We start from the raw sequence: 21,492 nt of genomic DNA, 5'->3' as shown, positions 1-21,492 counted from the left end.
TATAGCACTACTCATTCATGTTTAAATAGAAAGAAAAACCAACCAAACAACAACCCAAAAAAAATAAAATAATAAATGCAAAAACCACATCATTCCCAAAGCTCCCCCCCCCAAAGTAGTTGTAATACAACACATTTGTAAAGAAAAGGACTTTCTTTCAAACTATGCCAAACTAAAGAGCAATTCAGTATCTATGCTGAATATTTTCTTAAAAATGAAGCACAGCCTAAAGCCCTCAATATAAGGGCTTGACAGTAATCAGTACTACACAAGCCACCAACATTTCTTCCCAGAGAGCTTAAAACTGAGAATTTTAAGGCCTTGATCACAAGTGCATTGGAATTAACAGAGTTTTCTATGGTTTTGGACTATGTCCCAGAGAAATTAGCAAGCACAAGCAGCCTGGAACATAAGGCAAGGTAACAGAAAAACACATTAACAGTAAGAGTGAGCTTACTTTATATTCTGAGAAACAATTTGCACACCTGCTTTATTTCAAAATCCTAATACAATTATACTGCAGGTTACATTTGTGTACAAGAGGCAGCAATTTTTTTAAACTGAAATAATAACTTTAGCTTATTTAAAGACAAAACACTAAACCCAAGCATAATAAATAATAATAAATGTATTAATAACACACAGGGACTTGGTAATTTCGTAAGCGAAGAACATAATTGCGTCTTTTTTATATGAACTGTAATAAACAGGCTAGATACATCAGTCATAACTCTGATCAGCAAAAATGCAAGAATACTAAGTTCTAAATATTTTCTTAACAGAAACCACTATTTTAAATCTTCAACCTGATGATTAAAATGTAATGTCATCCACCATTCAGTATGACACTTAGTTACAGCTAATGCAGTCCAGAGGCAGAAGCACGGACTATGTGACTCCTAATCTTCTGTTCAGTCTTGGTTTCTTGTGATTTACTTAGAAGAGGGACATATTTCATGGGCATGCTTCCAGCGATCCAATTATGAAATGTATACTATTGTAAGAGTTGACAGAATATAGACACATTATCTTCTTACCCCATTTTTCTTCTTTTCTATTTCCCAGCAAAGCAACCTTTATATTCTCAGAAAATACATCTATTACATGTATTTTTGTTAAGTGATCTTTTATCAGTGCAACAGCTAATGGCTAACAGGTCTCTGTGCCACATTGTTTACATATGTATGTTTCAATTTAATGAAAAAAATTTATTTTATAATGTTACAGAGAAATGTTATCAAGTATGTTAGTAACTATCTCTCAAAGGTCGCCTGTTTGGTTTAAATAACTTTGAGTTACTAAAGTTATTGAGAACAATTAAATGAGCTGGTAATTTATTTTCATTTTATAGATTTGTTTGAGAATAAATAGGTTTAGTATTTGATCTTTCACAGTCTCCTGCAAGATCCTCATAGGAAACCTGATGAAATATGGGCAGACAGTGAGGTGGACTGAAAACTGGTTGAAGTGCCAGGTCCAGAGGGTGGTGATCTGGATGACAGGACAGCACATACCTTCAGCAAGTCTGCAAATGATACAGAACTGGGAGGAATGGCTGCTATGCCTGAGGGTTGTGCTGCCATCCAGAGGGACCTTGACAGCCTCGAGAAATGGGTCGACAGAAATCTCATTAAGTTCAACAAAAGGAAATGCAAATTCCTGCACCTGGAGAGGAACAACCCCACCAGTATATGTGTCAGCACATGCTGGGGGCAGTAAGCTGGAAAGCAGCTTTGCAGAAGAGGCCCTGGGGATCCTGGTAGACACCAAGTGGTATATGAGCCAGCTTTATGCCCAAGTGGCAAACAAGACCAACAGTATCCCGGTCTCCACTAGAAGAAGCACTGTCAGCCAAGAGAGGTGATCCTGCCCCTCTACTCAGCCCTGGTGAGGCCACAGCTCAGTGCAGTACTGTGCCCAGTTCTGGGCTCCCTAGCAGAACAGAAATATGGAGCCATGGAGAGACTTTAACAAAGGGTCGTGAAGACAGTTAAGGGAGCCCATCACTATGTGCAAATATCTGAAGAGGAGATGTAAAGACATTGGAGACAGACTCTTATCAGTGGTGTTCTCTGACAAGACGAGTCAATGGGCACAAACTGAAATGCAAGATATTCTGTCTGATCATCGGCAAATGCTTTTTTAATGTGCCCAAGTGAGTTGAGTCAGAGTGCCCAGAGAGGTCCAGAGGAGCTCCCATCCTTGGAGGTAATCCAAAGCTGTCTGGACATGGTCCTGAACAGCCTGCTCTCGGTGTTCCTGCTTGAGCATAGGAGTTGGAAAAGATGACCTCCAGAGGTCCTTTCCAATGTCAACCATTCTGTGAATGCAAAGCAGTGAGTTTAGCTGCAGGAGCTTTTTCCCCAAAACTGCCTTGAGCTTCTTTCCTCCATGATCTGAGTTTTCTAGTTTTTCCTTATGATTGTCTTCTTCAGGCATTTCTGTGAAAGATAGCTAGAAAAAAATTAGTATGTTTTACACTGTATATTCTGGGAGGAAATATGCATGTACATAGCTTGACTATGTTCAGTATTCTCCTAATCTGATGTTAAAACAGAGAACAGTTCAGAGGTTAGTGGGTTTTGTTTGGTTTTGGTTTGGTTTTTTTTCCTCAAGCATAATGAAGAAAAAGAATTAAAATGTTTCTGAATTTTTCTGTTCATGGAGAAGTCTATTTGTTTCAAAAATGGGCTGGCTTAATTTACAGTATTGTGGTGGAACATTTTGTCTAGCTTGTGTGCTGCCCTTTTGAACTTTCGCCAAGTTCCTCTAGTTTCTCCACTAAATTATCAATAAAAGTGCCTCTTGGGAACAAGTCTGTGGCTTATTCTCTTGATGCTATCTCGAGGTATTAAAGAACCCTATATATATATTTTAAACTCCTGGCTGAGCCTGTGAGATTGCACCTTAGGGGCTGGAATGTTATACTGCTCCTTTCTCTTCATCAAATTTGGCTCAACCTGCAGCAACATGATTGCTAGATTAGTTTTCAATACCAACCTGCAGATGAGACACGCATAGAATTGTATCTAAAATTTCCAGTGTACCATTTATTCTGGTGAGCTGAAATGAAAAATTTTATGTTATCGTTTATCTAAAGTATTCATATGGCTCACAACTTGTCCATAGGTATATTTTATCCTCTTCACTGGATATATCCCCAGAACCTTTATAAAACGCTGAGTACCGTTATTAGTTCATTATACGTGCAGAGAAACAAGTTGAAGTGAGAGTATGGTACCTTGTTCAAGATCACAAGAAAAACATAAAATACGTTTCCACTCTATCTTTAAAAGGAGTAGTCCTGAGATACTGTCTTGAGATCTTATTCCCTGTCTATGACCAAAACATTTCTTAGGTTAGGCCAACTTTAGGACACTCAATCTAGAAACTGAATATAAACTCATAATAAAGTGAAAATTTAATAATATCTTCTCTGCTCAGCTCCACCACTCTTTTAAAGACTAGCCAATTTTCTGGAGCCAGGCAAACTTCAAGGAAGTTAAGCAAAGCTAACTTTGCAACAGAAAAAACTTTTGGCAGATGAGGAAATGTGATCAACATTTTGAGTCTCAAAGTAGTACTTCTACTGTTACATTTTTTCTCTAATAGAAAAAAATTAGTTGCAAATACAGTCTCAAATCTCTTAGGCAGAGTAACAGTCACTGTAGCTGCACACAGCTTGCCTTGGGAGTAATTCTGGGAATGTAATAGCCAGGTGAGCTTAAGAGCAGGTGCAGGGAGGAATTACATTTACTTCTTAGAGTCAGAAATGGCAAACATTTCCCACAATCTAAGTGAGGCCAGGCTCAGGAATCAGCCACTGAGAGGCCAAGCTTTTCATACTTGAAGAGAGAAGGCAGCAAGTGAGGAAGATGATGAGGACATCACTTGGACTTACCAAGAGCAAATTGTATTCGACTAACCTGAATGCCTTCTGTGTGATATGACTGTGAACTCTGTGGACTAGAGGAAAGCAATCACACTGCATAGCTTGACATTACCAAGGCTTCTGACAGTCTTCCATATAACCCTTACAGAGAAATCGGCAAGGTGTGCACTGGATAACTATGTAAGTTGGGTTAGAAATTGTACAACCCATGGAGCTAAAGGGGTTGCAGTCAGCATACAGAGGTCAGCTGGTGGCCAGATACTACCTGAGTATCTCAGGGATTGCTACCAGGACCAGTACTGAGCAACACAAGGCCACAATTCAGAGAGATGTCAGCAGTCTCAAGAAACGGTCTGACAGAAGCCCGGTGAATGTCAATGGTAAATGTAAAGTCCCACACTGGAGAGAGGACCAATATAAATACTAAAGAATCAACGTCCACAGTAAAGCGAATGGATGAATTAGCTGGCAAAGGGTAACACAGACAGTCATGCAAAAGATTATGTTACCTTGTGTACAAATCCAGAGCAACAAAAATCTCACAACTTTTCAGAAATTAAAATGAAAGAAAATAAACTAGTTCTACGTTTAAGATCCCAAAAGACATGACAAAATGAAAAGGCAAGTGTAAAATCAACACCTCCACTCCCTTAAACCTGAACACATAGGAGAAAAAGCAGTTTCCTAAGTGTTAAAGAATTTTCTGCAGACAGTTTGAGCTTTAAGTAACACCTTTTCCTCACTTTGAAATATCCACTAAAATGCATACATGGTCAGGAATTCAGAATTAAGAAACTGAAAGAAGCACTATTATTTCAAATGTTCACCAATCCAATGCTTTTTATCTGCAACCAAAAATTAATTTTCTCAATGATGTAAACCTAATGAAAGTAATTTAAGAATTGAAACCATTGGTATTGCCATACCTGACATTAATACTGTACTTGGAGGCAACTCCAGATAATAAAACACTTGTCCCCATTGGGCCTGATTTTCTTATCCATCCTCTTTATATCATCCTATCCCACAACATAAGGAAAAGAATCCTGATTATCTGAAATATCCATATCAATCCATGTTTCCCATATCAAGTGAAAGTGTTCATGAAACACAATGGAAAGGAAGGAATTTCAACTCTCAGGAAGACAACGTTGTCACTCAAATTACAAATGGACACTAGTCATAGCATGCAATGGGTTATTCACACAGAAAAATTATGACTGAGGTGACAGCATTGTTCTCCCTACATGCTTCAAGTAGTATAACAACGTTACAGATTATATGGTAGCAGTAACAAAGAAAAACTATTATTTCTGTAATCTTGGTTTATAATAGACAGGAAGGTATTCTACTTTCAATGCAGTTTTTGTTTGAAAAGTGGTATGAAAACCTGCTTGAATTCTTTCAGAAATAAATGGCAACTTACCTGTCGTAAAGACTACAAAAAGAAACCAAAAACCCTGTATCTAAGAATAAGTATATTTAAACAAATCAGATGAGACCATTACAATTTACCTCGGTTTTCAGGAGCTATCCACACATACAGACTTTGGAATGGGCTTTTTTGGGATTGAAAAAAAGCTCACCTCAGAAATATTTGTGCAAATGTACATTTGCAAAGGCTTATGCCAAAAGTGTTTGTGTAGCCATTCAGATAATACTTACGTGCCTTCTCTGCAGATAGCAAACGTTAAAAATAGAGAGCAAGGCAAAGACAGCATTATTAGTGTTCAGTTATACACCCTGAATTGCAAATAAATAAAGAATTTAAACCAATACAAACTTGCAAAGAACTTGTCATCTGCATTAGGACTGAAAAAATTAACTCACAATTAGAATATCCTCAGCTTTTGGAAAACAAGAATGACACCTATTCAGTCTAAATACTTCATATTCCCCTCTTTGGTGGTTTCTGTAGCTTCCACTTTTGTCACTTGAAGGTATGTAACACAAGGTAGTTAAACGAGCCAATGACTCCCCATGTCTTGGGAAGACACCAGAGTTCATTATACTAATATAAATTAAAAAAGAAAATCAATCTCTGCATCAACATCCATGTATGTTTTCAGAGCCCACTATTCCAAGGAGTCAACCACAAAAGTTACTTTTACTGTTCTTGTCTTGTTACAACATTTGGCCAGTTTGTATGTGGAGATTCATGATGGAGCTTCTCCTCAGCCAGAGCCTTCAGGTGAAAACAGTGAGTCCCCCAAAGTGAGTATAGCAAAAAAAACAGACACAACCAAACAGCAACAAGAAAAATAACCAAACAAAACCCACCACCTTTCTATTTCTAATTGCCTGCACAAAAGTACTAAGCTGATACAGAACCCAGAACTCAAACCCATTGCATGGAAAAAATAAAAAAAAAAAAAGATTTTGTACCTATCATCTCACAGTGCAGGTCTTCTCCTCTGATTTGGCTATCCAACCCAAAAGCTTTCACAGGTTGACATGAACAATCATGTTTTATCTCCAGAATCCTAAAGAGCTTCTATCTTTCTATCTACTACTACAAGCAAGTTTTCTCCTCATTTCAGGAATCTTCCAGACTACAGTTTCCTTTAGTTTCCTTCAAGCTTCCCAGTTCCTCTCCTCTGCTTGCCCCACCTCCAACCCTAAAAGTTTCTTCAGGTCTCAAGGCTCAGCTGCTCTCAAAAATTACTCATCTCTCCCTTCCTGCAAAGCACAGCAGCACCCAAGACAATATAAGAGAACCTTCTTTCTGCTGCCAAGCCTTCCTTTTTTTTCTTTCTTTTTTTTTTTAACAAAAAGAAAGAAAACACAATGCATGGTAAACATGCAATAAATACGATTAAACAAAGCTCTCAGTTACAGTATCATGCTCAATAGTTAGAAGTATACACATATGTATTACATATTAATCACATAACATGTAATTAAAGTTAATTAAGAAGAGCTAGAACAAGCTACTGTAAAAGCAATATAACTCACAGAAGAGAGGCCAGTACCAGCAGTTCTGTTGTCTTCAGATTACATCATCATGATGTCTCTAATTAGACTTGCAACTATTATCTACAACGGTATTTTGGGAAGGTATTTCCTTCATGATGGTAATAATCAAACACCCATCAGTAATTGGTTCCTCATCAAGCTACTCTACTAGAGTCAGAAATTCCATGCTAAGAGCCTGAACAAAGTAGCCGGATATGCTATCAAAAATTAATAATGTCCAGAAATAAACTGAAAACATCTGATGCCAAACAGAATCACAAAGTGAATAAACAAAGCAACAAGCATTCACAAAGGTTCTTATAAACTATTTTTCATCTTCCAAATACTGGAGAAACATGCATTTAAAAAAACCCAAAACACAAGTAGCTGTTAGGGAGATACTTTTATCAAAAGAGAAATCATAGAAAGCAACAGCTCAAAAACAATAACCGCATTAGTCGGAACAGGAAAGGATCTTACAGCCTTTCAAAAATACCACACTCCTCACCTCCCTTATTTAAGCAATGCATTAAAAAAAACCAAAACAACACAAACACGACATACGCATACAGTGGAAACCTGGGAGCTAAAACACATAAACATTTCAAATGTTTCATGTGTGCCTTAGGTATTCTGGCCTGTAAATCAGAAAGTATTACTATAGGGCTACTCCTATAATAAACAGGCATTTCTAACATCTGCTGCAAATTTCTTACTAGTTCAGAGAAAATCCTATTTACTACATGCACAAACTAACTTGAAAAGATGCACTCTCAGTTGTCTGTTTCTGAACAACAAAAATAAATGTGCAATCACTTGAAAAAACAGATTCCATAAGACTGAGAAACGGGTTTTTTTCATTCCCTTTAAGGCACAGTGGTACAGTTGCTTGTATTCCTCTGCACCGAAAAAATCGGAGCTCTCATTTAATCAAAAGGAGAGAGATTGTGAAAGAACACACTGTTGGCAGACACTACAAAGTCACACTGGTGATGAAAGCTTTTGTTGCTCTTCATGTAATCATTGCGTTTTAAATTACTAGATCTATAGACCACATTTCCAAGGCTGTTGGCCAACTCCAAATGTCACACAACTCAGACACTTCCATCTTCCTTGTAAATTCAGGGTTTTCAGAAGTGCGTATTCAGGATTTAGGAGTTTAAATCAATAAAGAACTTCAGAAAGTATTTCCTTGCCAGTATAAAAATCATGTATAAACCTTGTAAGAGAAGAGTATTTTTGCAAATCCTACGTATATTTCAATCACCATATTTTCCCACACAAGATGCACTGCAGAAGGTGGCATGCAATAACAAAACAGGGTTGTGGATTTTTTAGAGAAGTTCAAGGGGACAAGCCAGCAGGGTGGGGACAAGGGAGTAAAGAAAAATAATTTAAAAATTAAGCATCACAAAAGAGCTGATAAGATGAAATTAATAGGAAAAAAAGGAAAAACCAAAGGCCTTGGTTTGGGTAGGTAAACCCAACCTCAGAGAAAGAAAAAGGGAGACAATTGTGCAATACAGTATATTTTTAAAAATGGATATGAACAACAGTTATTTAAAGTCAAACAGAATGCCTGGAACAGCCCCAGCACAGACACAGAACAGAGGAACAAAGTGCACACACTGAAGAAGAAGTATTTTTTAAAAATTGAAATTTCCAGCAGACCAAGGTTTCAGCTGTCATATGGTTGCAGAAACAAATGGATTGAGGCTGATGAGCATTAAGACCATATACACACAGCCAGAGAATGCTGTCTCACACATTCCAGTTTTCTGCAGCAGGAGTTTGATGCAACTAAGCCATGACAAAAAGGCTTAGAGAGAACAATACTGCAGAAAACGGGATAAAATAACACAGAAAGGGTTAGGTGCCTGCCACAAGCCCAATAGGGAATTGAAAGAAAAGCCTGCAGGGACAGCAGCTCACATTGACAAAGGAAATCACCTTGTTCAAAAGGGTAACATTTTCCAAAATACATAAAAGTTTTGTTTCATGACAGACACAAAGGAATTGTTGTCACTATTCAGAAAATAAATCATTGTAAAACACTGTAAAATCGTGAAACAGTAGGTGTATTGATATATTATGATGCTCACCATATCCCAAGTAAGCACCAATCAATCTTCAACATCACAGATTTGGTATAAGTCATGCTCTACAAACAAATCATCCAAAACATAGTTTCGAATTGCAAATAATTTCAAAATGGTTTGCCTTTCATTCATTGGTATTCTTTTTGTTTGCTTGTTTTAAGTAATTCATTTTCAAGTTATCTTTCCTCAGAACTATCCCATCACCTACAGTAACCAGGGTGGGTGTCTGTATAATCTTTATTTATGTAACATGACTTACTCAAAAGATGCATCTTCTCAGGAATCTAAAAATCACAGTTCCAATATAGAGGCAGCATTGAATATACTTCATCCCATACTGTTTTAAGCAGCACTAATGCACAGGGTTGCATGCATGACCCCAAACTATTTTTTAGCTAGTTAATAGCAAAAGTCATCTGTTCACAAAATATACTGGTTTTCCATGAAAAGATACATAGAGAAACTGAATAGTTAAGCAAACACTTCAAACCATGACTGAAGCCACATCTATATGATGTGAAGAATAGGCTACTATCCTACCAGAATTTAGCATTATGAATCCTATTGAAAATTCAGGGAAAATACTTTTCCATAAGGCACCAAAGACCACAAAAGTAAGTGGATAGCTGCCTTCCATATTACAATTTACAGGACTAAACACACTGCTGCAGGCCATAGGACAATTCCTTAATAAGCAGGAAGAAGTTATGGAACATACAGATTTAGGAGAAGAAAGGAAACAGTGTGTTCACTACTTCTGGCAATCCATTGGCTTGAAACCTTTGAAACACTTTATTCCAGAAGGTAACAGTAAATGGACAGCACAGGATTACAATTGCAAATCAACTTCTGTTTAGGAAGATAGAAATCACCACCTATCCTACTGCATAGGCTCTTAAAGAGCCTATGTTCCAGTCCTAGAGCAAACTGACAGAGAATTAGCTCTGACTTACTCCACTCCACTCATGTTCACAACCTAACTTTGCTGGCTATTTTATCACTGCCCATGAAGAGATGAAACAGGCCAAATTCTGTCAGCAGCAGCCAAAGCCACAGGAAAGATGCTGTTTCAGAATTTCTATATGACCCCTAATGACTTTGTTTCTTCTTAGTGTTTCTAGATGCTAGTGGTCCTCCTCAGCAAACAACTATGGGGGAATAGCAGAACTTGATACAAGTCTCCACCAGTCATACAAGTAGACATTCTTCTCTTTGCTCACCTAATTAATTTGTCACAAGAGGCAAAAATGTTTTTGGGAGGTTTCATTCTTTGGTTTTTGTTTTATTTTGGTTTTTTTTCCCAATTATTATCACTGAAGTAGGTGCACATTTCCACTTAAATGAGCACAAAGCATGAAAGAAGATGATACCTGCTCTCACTAAACTGAGATCAAATTCCACTTTAGGTTTCATTTGCTTTGTAGCATTGATGGGCATTCTTTTTCACTTACACTTTCTAATGAGGAACAGAAGTATTCTGATGGGGAGCAAAGAAATAATTTCACAGGTAGCTTTGTTCTGCTGAGCTTTCTTTAGGTATCCATTCTTGGCAGATAATTGCAGTTTCAAATGCATCCTGCATCTGACTGACTTCCTTCTGTATTCTCCATTCTTAAACAACCTTAAGGTGGACTTAAATGGTGAGCAACTATATCTGTATAATTCTTTTCATGTTCACATAGGCATTACAGTTTCTTACATCCCATCTGTTATATTAGAATGCTTTCTGTCCTTTTGATAGCCTGTCAAGGATTCTCCCCTGTGCTAACTGCAAAGTTTTCTCAAATAATGTATCCAGCAACTAGCCTGATGATCCAGAGATTTAAAGCTCAAGAAAAGGTGAGGAGTCCAAGACAGATTTTTCCTCCAACTGCTTAGCATGATATATTGAACTTGCTTTTTAGCTTCAAATCCATGACAGCTGAGCTGATCAACAGTCTCCTCTCAGGGAGCTTAAATCCATAGTAATGAAGTCAACGGACCATGGTTTTGGAACAAGATCAAACAAAAGTGCACAAGTTGCATAGTGTTCAAATCACTGTCACCTTTAACACCATTCCCAGAAGTAAGTAAACAGCCTCAGCTGAGGTGATGCCTGAAGTTTATTCAGCACATAATTTCCCTTATCAAAAAACTCCTGCCTAGAAAGGATTAGTCATGGAACTTAATGGACAGCAGCACAATTTCTGTAACATGAAAAGCAGTAGTGAGACATGCCATGTTTACTGTGGCTGGAAGTGCTGAAGACCTTATTAACTTTTACACATTCCCACGTTTCAAAATAAATATAAATCTGCTCACTATGGCAGGGTTTTTACAGCATATACTAACTTTAAGAAAACCAAGTTAGAGTTCAACCTCAAGCAAATATGCCTTTATTACAGTAACAATAGGATCAAGAAATTTAAGATGATCACAATCACTGTCTCAGAACTGCTCCACATTTTGTTCTGCTCCAAACAGTTTAAAATGCCTTGGGGAAATCCAGCCTATTTTATGTATCAGAACGGTAGGAATTATCTGAATCCCTATTTGTTTTATTAGCAGCAATTCTCATTTACATTAGCTTTTTTATTCCACTAAACATTTAATTATAATTAAACTTTAAATAGAGAAATACAAATAGCAACAAAAAATTAAAAGAGAATAGCTAGTATTTATAAGTTGCAACAACTTCATCAACTATAAAACAAGCCCTGATTATGTTGACATCATGCAGTCAAAAATGGAGCTTACTAAGTTTTCTTAAAATCTTGACTTTAAGGTGAGAAATTAATAAAATGCACAACTTTATTCACCTAAAATAATGCACATACAGAAGAGGGTTTTTGGGTTGGGCAAAAGTGGGAAAAAAATCGGTAAATTTGTCTTCATCTTCAGAAAGTAATCCAATGTAGTATTGCTAAAAATATCACTCTGATATTTATCTGTCCAGGGCTAGATGCTATCTATGCAGTCACAATCACAGTGCATTGATCAAAACAAAAGAATAGAAGTCCCTGTAAAAATACTCAAATCCTACATCATATTTGGAAAGCCTTTATAAAAGTTAAAGAATTTGGAAGAGCAAATCCTAAAAAAAAACAAAAACAAACAAAAACCAACCAACCGAACAAAAAAAACCTCAAACCAAACAAAAACAAACAAACAAACAAAAGAAAACCACAATCAAACAAACAAACCAACCAAAACAAAAACTCCAAAACAAAAACAAACCACCAAAATAGGTTTTTATGTACAAGCATTCAGAAAAAAAAAATCCTCTAGGAATAATTTTCCAATCTAATAAAAATTGTTTTCTGATTAAATCAATTCACTGGTATCAATGTATTCTTCATTTCCTCTCTTCCACCTCCTGAACTTCTGAGGTTGTCCTAACTCCCTGTACATATTTCTTTAGTTGAGTGGCCCCTCTGCAGACCGAGGCACAGTATACAGTCAGGCAACTTCAAGAAGCCCAGCACTTAAGTCACTTTGAGGGAAGAGTAGGTTAACTGGCTTCCTTTATAACATTAATGACCAGTGAATCTGTGAGTGCCTCAGTTCTCAATAAATAGATCAACTGCATCCCCACAGGGTAAGATACCTACTTATACATTCAGCACATTGTTCCCACCTGGGCATAAATGTCTCAAGCAAGCAGCAGCACAGGTTCTGGATTTGGCTGATTAGGGAATATGGATCCCAGCATGCACGTATTGCCTAAGAGAAATATCCTAAGGCAATCTACTTTAGTTCCCAAGAACTGTGAAGGACGAGTTGCAAGCAACTTGATTGTCCACTCAGACTACACAATCTTACAGACACTAAAGTAGTGTCACTGCATGGACAAATTAATGCTACACTTTTTCACTCTAACAGCTGTCATCTAGTAATGCAAAAATTCAACATAAAGCATCCACGTCTCATTTTAAGAACCTTCTTTCAGATGAAATATAACAGAGGAGATATTCCTTGTAAGAGAATATATGGACCTTCCAAGATATTAAGAGGGTGCCTATTTTCTTTCCTCTCAGTAATGAAACTGTGAAAAAGGCATGGGAATCAGACCTGAAATAATGTTACAAAAAAAGCAAAGCAAGAGCTGGGCAGTTATAAGCCCATCTCTTGTCCCTCAAGAAAGCATTCTATCAGGGAAGACAGATTCAGGGAGTCTATTACCAGCACCGGACTCTCTTCAGGAACGATTAAGAGTGTATGATTTCCCATCCTGAACAACAATAATGTGAGGTTTATTAATCATCGGCATGACTTGACCTGTTGTATCCAACTTTTAATAGTCTGGTAAAGTTATTTTCACTTCAGTATTTTAGCATTCCTGGTTATAGAATGGAAGAAGGCCTAAGCTAAACACACAATCTGCCACAGTGACTAGTTTCTTTGGGCATCCTCTCCAGACAGTGAATTGATTGCATTTGTGAGGAGTTATTAATTAAGAATAATTTTCCTAGCGTTTTAAGTACTCCTACTACCCTTAAAAGTGCTACTGTCAATGGTCAGCTACAGGACCAAAGCAATGAAAACTGCAAAGAATTTGGTTGTGTAACAGCCAAGGAGATTAGGTTGCAAGTTTCTGCAGCTCCTATTCCAAAATCCTTAAACGAGGATGGTCAACACTGATAAAAAGAATGACCAGAGTAAAAAAAGTAATTTGGATTTTCCCTAATGCTGATAGCATTAGGAGAAGCAAAGCAGTGAAAAGCATCTTTCCTATACCTACACTGAAGTCAACATCTGGAACAAACGCAGACTAAGATTTAGATCTTTTCTTCAGAAACTAGAAGACCTCATTTCTAAAAAGACTTGAATGGGTTGAATTAAATTTATACATTTACATATAAATTAATTTTAAGTACAACTTTGAAACTTGAAGATATTTTGTTTTCCTGTGCAACAACATAAAGTCAGACACTATAAATTAAGCTTGTTACAGTGAATATGCCCCTCAAATATTTTAAATTTAGCTTTAGAACATTGGATGTTCAAAGTGACTGATATCGAAATCATCAGAACTCACGTGTTAGATTAATGCAACGTTTAAAGTTTTTCTCATATGTCAGAGAAAGAAGAGGTGCTTCTAGGACTAGTGTCCTTTGTTTACATGGCTAGGTTTTGGGGGGGTGAAGGGGCAGTGCAGAAGTGGCCTCTGTGAGACCAGCAGCTGCCCCCATGTTGGACACATCCAGTTCCAGCTGGCTCCATGACAGACCTGCTGCTTGCCAAAGCTGGGCCCACCAACAGCACTGGTTGGTGCCTCTGTTGGTAACACGTATAAGGATAAAAACCACTGCACAACAGTTACATGAGACAAGCAAGAAAAATGTATGAGAAACAGCCCTGCCAACAGCAAGGTCAGGAAAGGAGAATGGGAAGTAGGGGTTCCAGGTGCCAGACCAGAGATTCCTCTGCTGCCCATGAAGACAGTAGGTCCCCTGCAGCCCATGGAGGACCATACCAGAGCAGATATCCACACTGCAGCTCGTGCCAGAACAGGGCAGAAGCTGTAGCCTGTGGAGAGCCCACAAAGGAGCAGACTCCAGCAGGAAGTGCAGCCCATGGGGGACCCATTCCTGGAGCATAACCCACGGAGAGGACCCTTGCTGGTACAGTTTTTGAAGAGCTGCAGCTAGTGTGAAAGACCCACATTAGAACAGTTTGACAGGGACTATATCCCATGAGAGGGATCCCACACCACAACAGGGAACAGTGTGAGGAAGAAGGAGTGGCAGAGACAAAGTAAACAGGCCCCATTCCCAAATACCCTGTGCCACTCAAGGGATTGAGCGGAAGGAGGTTGAAGATTCAGGAACAAAGATTAAAGCCAAGCCTGGAAAGACAGGAGGAGAAGAAAAGGTGGTTTTAGTCTTGTCCTTGTCTCTTATTACCCTACATTTAATTGACAATAGATAAAATTAATTTTCCCCAAGCTTAGCTCAGTCCTAAAAGGAGTGACTGAGGTCACTTGACTTGTTCAGCTTGAAGAAAAGGAGGCTGAGGGGAGATCCCATCACAGCCTACAACTTCCTCCTGAGGTGAAGTGGTAGGGCAGGCACTGACCTCTTCTCTCTGTGATCAGTAACAGGATCTGAGGGAATAACACAAAGCTGTATCAGGGAGGCTTAGGCTGGATATTAGAAAAAGCTTCTTCACCCAGAGGGTGGTTGGGCACTGGAACAGGCTTGCCAGGAAAGTGGTCACAGCACCAACCCTGACAGAGTTCAAGAAGCATTTGGAAAACACTCTCAGGCACATGGTGGGATTCTTGGGGCTATCCTGAGCAGGGCCAGGAGTTGGACTTTGATGATCCCTGTGTGTTGCTTCCAACTCAGGATATTCTATGATTCTATGAACTCATTTAATTCAAAAAAAGTCAGGTGTTTGCATTTATTTCAAGACTAGGGCCGCTTTGGAAATGTGGGTAATGTTTTTTTGAATTCTGATTTATATCCTTTCATCATTCTTCCTTAAGTTGAAGCTGTTGGCTCTGTCCAGCAACTGATTTGGCTTGACTGAGTTCTACTCCTGTTACTTGCTTTACAGCAAGCTATGTTCCTCGTCTTTGCTTAGGTGCTGCAGGTTATAGCCATACACATGGCATCTTCTGCATCCTTCTGATGACTACAAATCTGTCTTCTGACTTTTAACATTTGTGTTAGTTTTAATGCAAAAGCAGAAATGCACTTTTAAACTGTCCAGCAATGTTTTTGTTAACGATTTCTAGTATCATAAGAAAAAAGAGAAAAATAAAAGCTACCTAAGAGACCTACTAGTTTTTGGATAGCAAAAATGAACTGGCAAAATTGGATTTGGGATTTTGACTTTATAAAGGTATTATGACAGGTGAATTAAAGTTATATTTTATTTCTGATTTGGTCATGCGGCTCTGAGAAGTATCCTGGCCTCGTCAGGCAGCACGGTAAAACATCTCAGGCCTAACATTTGCACATTAGATATCTGCCTCTGCTGCCAAGTGCCATTGCCCTCCCTGTACCTCACAGCTATTTTTCTCTCTGGGTAGCAATGCTGCCAAAGGGATAGCAGTGTGCTGAGCAACTGCATAACATCAACTGGTCAAGTAACAGCAAGAGTACTTAGAATCTGAAAATCCCAACGTTGCCCTTGCTACTGATCAGAACTTCAGTAAAAGACTAGAGATGATGCAACAATTATCAATAATTTCTCCTAATTATGCTTCTATTAAAGATAACAGACTGAGGATAGCCAGGAAATAAAACTGTCCTGATACCCAATCTCCCCAAAAGTTACAGTCTTGAAGCAGTTTCTTAAAAGACAATTTTTAAAATCTTTTAACATAATTAAGTAAACAATTAAATTTACAAGTTATTAGAGAAAGACCACCACTACATTTTTGAGAAGGAAGACCTGTATTTGTCATAAAAACAAATATATGTTTGAAGCATATCTGTTGTAGCTTAAAAAGAAATCTGTTCAGCTTTTGTTTTAAGCTTTGATTATTTAAAATTAAGTTCTCTAGAATTCTTTGCTCAGGTACCAGGAAAGCAGGAAAGCTACTTGTCATTACTGAAGGATGCAGAGACATGATGGAGAGCTGCTGTAAATTAAACCAGACATAGGTAACTCGCATCAGCTAAAGGCTATTAGGTTAGCTACTTTTTCTCCCCCTCCACCTCTTCCTCTTAAAGAATTCACATTTCATTAAAAAAGGCAACACCAGGTAAAGAGAAACAAACAAATTTAAGACAGTTTTCACTCCAACACTTCAAACACCAGGCTAATAACTTCACAAAGAAGCACAAGGAACTAGCTGAAGCAGATACACAGAATCTAAACAATTTCAACTCTTCAGGGATTTCAGCCAAAGGTTTGCAACATTGCTGTGGTCATATCTGCAGTGTCGGCATTCCTCACATCTCTAGTAATTCCTCCATTAATTTTATGTATCTTCAACATATTTGGCCACAGCACACATGTACACTGAGGCATCACTTCAGCAAAAACTCCTCATTGGACCTTTAAACATATTACAGCAGATTCATTTAATCTTAAATACAGCATCTGAGTTAACAGAAGAACAGGGGTGAGTTGTGTTCAGATCTTGTATAGTAAAAGCTGTGTTGATGCCATTTGGAAAAAGAGAATCCCACAAAAAAACACTAGCCAATGAGGAGACACACTCTATTAAGATCCATTTGAAGAACAATTAATTAGCAAGACACCAGCAGTATGTTCCAGATTTTGACTTCCTCTATGGTCAGTCAATAATTAAATACTGAACTATTTTAAAGAAACTATCATATTTGTGCATATGAAGTTATTCTGTGCTTTTAGAAGAGATAGAGCAGTTGAATTTTGAACCTCTTTACTACACTTTTCAAACTGAGATCTGTTTAAGAAACAAAAAACAGACCAAAAACCACAACACCAAACCTCACAATTTTGTTACAGTTTTGAAATCTAGAAACAAATTTTCTATATTTGAGATCCTTTTTACATAAACTATTTGATACAAATTGGCTTCAGAAGATGTTTTTTAATCCCTCAAACTATATATGGATTAATAAGTGTTGCACATGAATAAGTCATGCTATTCATTTTAACAAAAGTCAATATAAAATACCTACTGTGGTCTACAGGGACTTGCTGTAAATAAGAAACAAAATATACTGGTCCAATTTTATACCTATTACAACTGAAATCAATTTAAGAAATCATTTCAACTAAGCAAAACCCAACCCCCTCTACAATGCTGAAAGAGTACATGATACTTCAAAATCTGTTCATTAATATCTTGACTTGCATTCACTATATACCCTTCTTCTGCCTATATCTGTCACTGCATAGCATCAAGTCTATGATGACATACTTTTAAAATCAGTGCCTCCATGAATGCTCACTCCTTGTATTTTGATTTTATTTGTAGGTATCAAGTAACATCATTATCTCATAGACAGCTGTAATGACATGTCATTCACATCCTCCATCCACCTGATGAAGTTTGCATATTTTCATATCCAATATTGGCCATAAGCTATCATATGTCAGTGACTATACCATCCAACCATACAAAATGATGCACCTCAAAGTAATTTGTTTTGGAGTGGAAAAGTGGAGTGTAGGGAATAACTTCTTTAGCAAGAGAACACTCATAACCCTCAAAGATTTACCTGAAAATAGAAAATAACAACCTTGTTCCAAAACTGTATAAGCAAAATAGAACTTATAAATAAATAGGCATTTTACTTACATTCATGCAGTAGCCTGTCTTTTATAACACTCATGAGTAATGCAGCTACCTTAAGCCATAAAACCAAAGTATTTTCACATATCTGCTGTTGACATATCAATGTACTGCAGGGTATTCACAATAAATGTAAATGAAATAAATACTTCACGGCAAGCAAGAAATACCAATGTTTCAATTTTTTTCTTTACATTGTTTGAGTAGGCTGTGGGAATAAAAATAAGTAGTTCAAATGAGAGGAAAATCCTCAGAAGACCATGTATTCATACCACATTGATTACAGAGAAAGCTTTTCACAGAAATGCTGCAGGGTTATTGAAGATTACAATTGTGACAAAATCCTGTCTAAACAAAAATAATAATAAAAAACCCCACCACAACAACAAAAACCAGCAACCAAACCACACACAAAATAAAGGTTTTGCACTTTCAATCTTCAAACAAGTTAATGCTTATTTTCCTTGTCCACGCTAATATTGTATGATTTAAAATACAGGTGTCTGAACATGCTACCAGAACAGTAGGTAGCTATCAAACTGTTGACAGATTATTTCCCCCCCTCAATTAATGCTCATTAATTTGATCATAGATACCAACATGCAAGCACATCTACCAAAAAGCTGTTACAAAAGCCACAGCTCAGATTTTGGTGCTTTCTATGTTTTAGCTGTACTGAGATAAGACATTGACCTTTCTTTTTGATTCACAATGGGAGAATACTCTGCTTACAAGCTTACTACTGTGAAGCCTTGTTGTCAGTGTGAAGAATCACAAAAACATGTGTTAGCAGGCAGATAGGACTCAATACCTTTCTCAACATTTGAAATGTGATATTTCCAACAGATAATCAGTTCTTTTCAATTCCTTGGAAGTATAAACAACTCCAGTTTAAGATTTCACTAAGAGGAATAAAATACTCTGCAGGTTAGGGGGAAGGGAGGGTAATAGTCCATGAATTAGTTGGTAAAGGACCTTTTTCCAGGTTATATCTTTAAAGGACTCTACTATGCCATCTAGGATTTTCATATAATAAAGGTAATTTATCCTTGTAATCAGACCATTCCTATTCAAAGAAAGTTCAGGTGGCTGTACCACAAGAAATATTTTTCTGTGCACCTTGAAGTCAATGTGACTGTGATTGCAAATTATTCACTAATGTAAAGAATAGCAGACTGTTGCATTATGCAAGCCCATCCACACTCTTTTGCATCCCTGTAAATGCAGCTACTTTCCTGTCTTGATTGTACTGTACACTGTAACAATGGGTTTCACCTAATAAGCTATTCAGGAAACTCTTACACTGCATGCAGGTCATCTCAACCCATTTCCTTGCTGTTACAAGTAACATGGAAAATGCTTTCAAACATCATCTGAGACAGGAACACTTAGAAGCACCTTAAATTCTCATAAAATATTCACTAGAGCTATCCACAGTATCAGTTCTATTGTGGTATCAAACATACTTAGTTAAGTCATGTACTACTGCTGCAGGAAGAGATGTCTTGAAGGAAATCTCTACACCATATAAATTGAGTATGTTCAAAGTCCCATGCATGAAGAAGAAAAAGAAGGGGGGGGTAGGGGAGGGAAATCACAGCTAAAATTAAAAAAAAAAAAAAAAAAAAAAGTAAAAGCTATTTTCTTTTAGCTATTATAGAACTACACTATAATCACTGTGAGATAAATGCTCTAACCTCCACCTGCACCATCCCAATCTTTCTCCTCCCACATCAGTGCTGAATTTGCTGGAATAGAAGAATGAATTAGCTAAGAATGTTAAAAAATATTTCCAGTTAGAAAAAGACTTGCATGTGGTTTGGAACAGTACTGACATCCCATTTACATCGTATTTGACCAGTATGGGACCTCTGAGTACTTCCTTTCTCTATCATTTGGGAAATGCCATGCCCAATTACTGGAGCAACGCTTTTCTTCTGGAGCCCCAGCTGGTAGACAGATAGCCTATGGGAGTACCTAGACAGAAGTCTAGAAAGAAACAAAAAAGGGGGAAGGGACAAAAGAAGCTGGCTTACGTGCTCCAGTTTGTCTTTCCTCCTCAGCCAGACACTGGCACTGTAGTCCTGCTGCTTGACAGTGCTGTAGAAGTTCGCACCTACTCTGGTGAGGCTTGGAGAAGGCTCCCTGGGTCTGCTCTTCAGCCTCATCTGCTCGAAGCCCTCATGGGGGGATGAGGAGAGCCAGTCATGCCTGACTTCCATCTTGACATGACAAGGCAAAGTCCAAGGAAAAAAATCGAGAAATTAAGAGGCAGTAGACAAAGATGGTCCAAAAAGGAACAGGATGAGGGAAGAAGAAAACGAAGGAAAGCAAAAAAACCCCAAAACCTAAAAATGGTAAGAGAAGGGGGAGACAAGGAGAAATAACAAGATAGGAGGAGTGGAGGGAGAAGAAAAGGCTGTAGGTAGGAGAGAAAAGCGGACTAGGAGAGATGAAAGGGCACTCGGGAAAGAAGGCGCTCCAAGATGCCGCTGCTTGTTGCCCAGCAAGCTGCAGTCCAGGACCGACACAGCGGGAAGCGGCTGCGTGCGGCTGTGCCCGGGACGGTGGCGCGGCCCCAGCAGCCGAGGCCGGGCGGGGCCGCCGCCTCCAGCCCGCCTGCAGGTTGGCGCAGTGGAGGGGCCGCCGCCCGCCCGGGGAAGAGCCCGGCTCCTCCCCCGCCTCCCCCTCCCCGCAGCCACCTTCGGAGAAGCGGCGAGCGGTACGGGAGAGCCGTTTCCTTTGGAGAGGAGCCGCTGCCTCCGTGCCCGCCCCCAGGGGACAGGACACCTCCCGCTCCCGTGGGGAAGTTCACTCAAACCCTCTTCCCCCGTCCCGGCGGGCACCGACCCGCCCGCTCCCCGCCGCGGGGCCGGGCAGCCGGCTGCCACTCCCTCTCCTGGAAGCCTTTGTCCAACCTCCCCTGCTCAGAGGCTACCGGGGCCGCCCCCCGCTGCCCTGCCCGGGCCGGGGGGGGAATGCGCCCCTCTCCCCCGCCTGGGCCCCGCCGCGGCGAGGGGGAGATGCGGGTCTGCGGATGCTGGAGACACCGCGCCGTCCTCTCCCGCGGCACTTCTCCGTCACCGTTTCCCCTCCCTCCCTCCCTGGGCAGGGTCTCCCGGTGCTCTCAGGCGTAACCTGATCGAGCTGCTGGTCCTTGCCCCGGGGCAGGGGGAGCGCACCTCGCCTGCCCAGGAGGCGAAAGCGCTCGCCCGGTTCCGGGTCCAAGTCCGAGTCCCGCCTGGAAGCCCTTGCCCCCGCAGCGGCTCAGCCAGCACCAGACCTCAGAAATCAAGTCGCTTCTGTGGTCCCAATGGACCATGTCT

At 39.2% G+C, this 21,492-nt stretch overlaps 1 protein-coding gene across 2 annotated transcripts in view; it reads right to left on the bottom strand.

Moving 5' to 3' along the window:
• PLD5 (phospholipase D family member 5) overlaps positions 1-20,750 on the bottom strand; it is a 170,116-nt gene extending 149,366 nt beyond the window's left edge. Inside the window, exon 1 of one of the 2 annotated variants that reach the window (XM_039388653.1) lies at positions 20,203-20,750. In XM_039388653.1, coding sequence (XP_039244587.1) covers positions 20,203-20,388 — 186 coding nt within the window. In that variant the 5' untranslated portion in view covers positions 20,389-20,750. The remainder of the gene's footprint in view (positions 1-20,202) is intronic. The other variant, XM_039388654.1, reaches the window with a different exon arrangement.
• Between the last annotated feature and the right edge of the window lie 742 nt (positions 20,751-21,492).

The sequence above is a fragment of the Pipra filicauda genome, unplaced genomic scaffold, assembly GCF_003945595.2.
Source record: "Pipra filicauda isolate LSUMZ 115617 unplaced genomic scaffold, ASM394559v2 scaffold122_size2191957_pilon, whole genome shotgun sequence".
Lineage (NCBI taxonomy): Eukaryota > Metazoa > Chordata > Aves > Passeriformes > Pipridae > Pipra > Pipra filicauda.
This window is presented reverse-complemented; position numbering and strand designations above follow the sequence as displayed.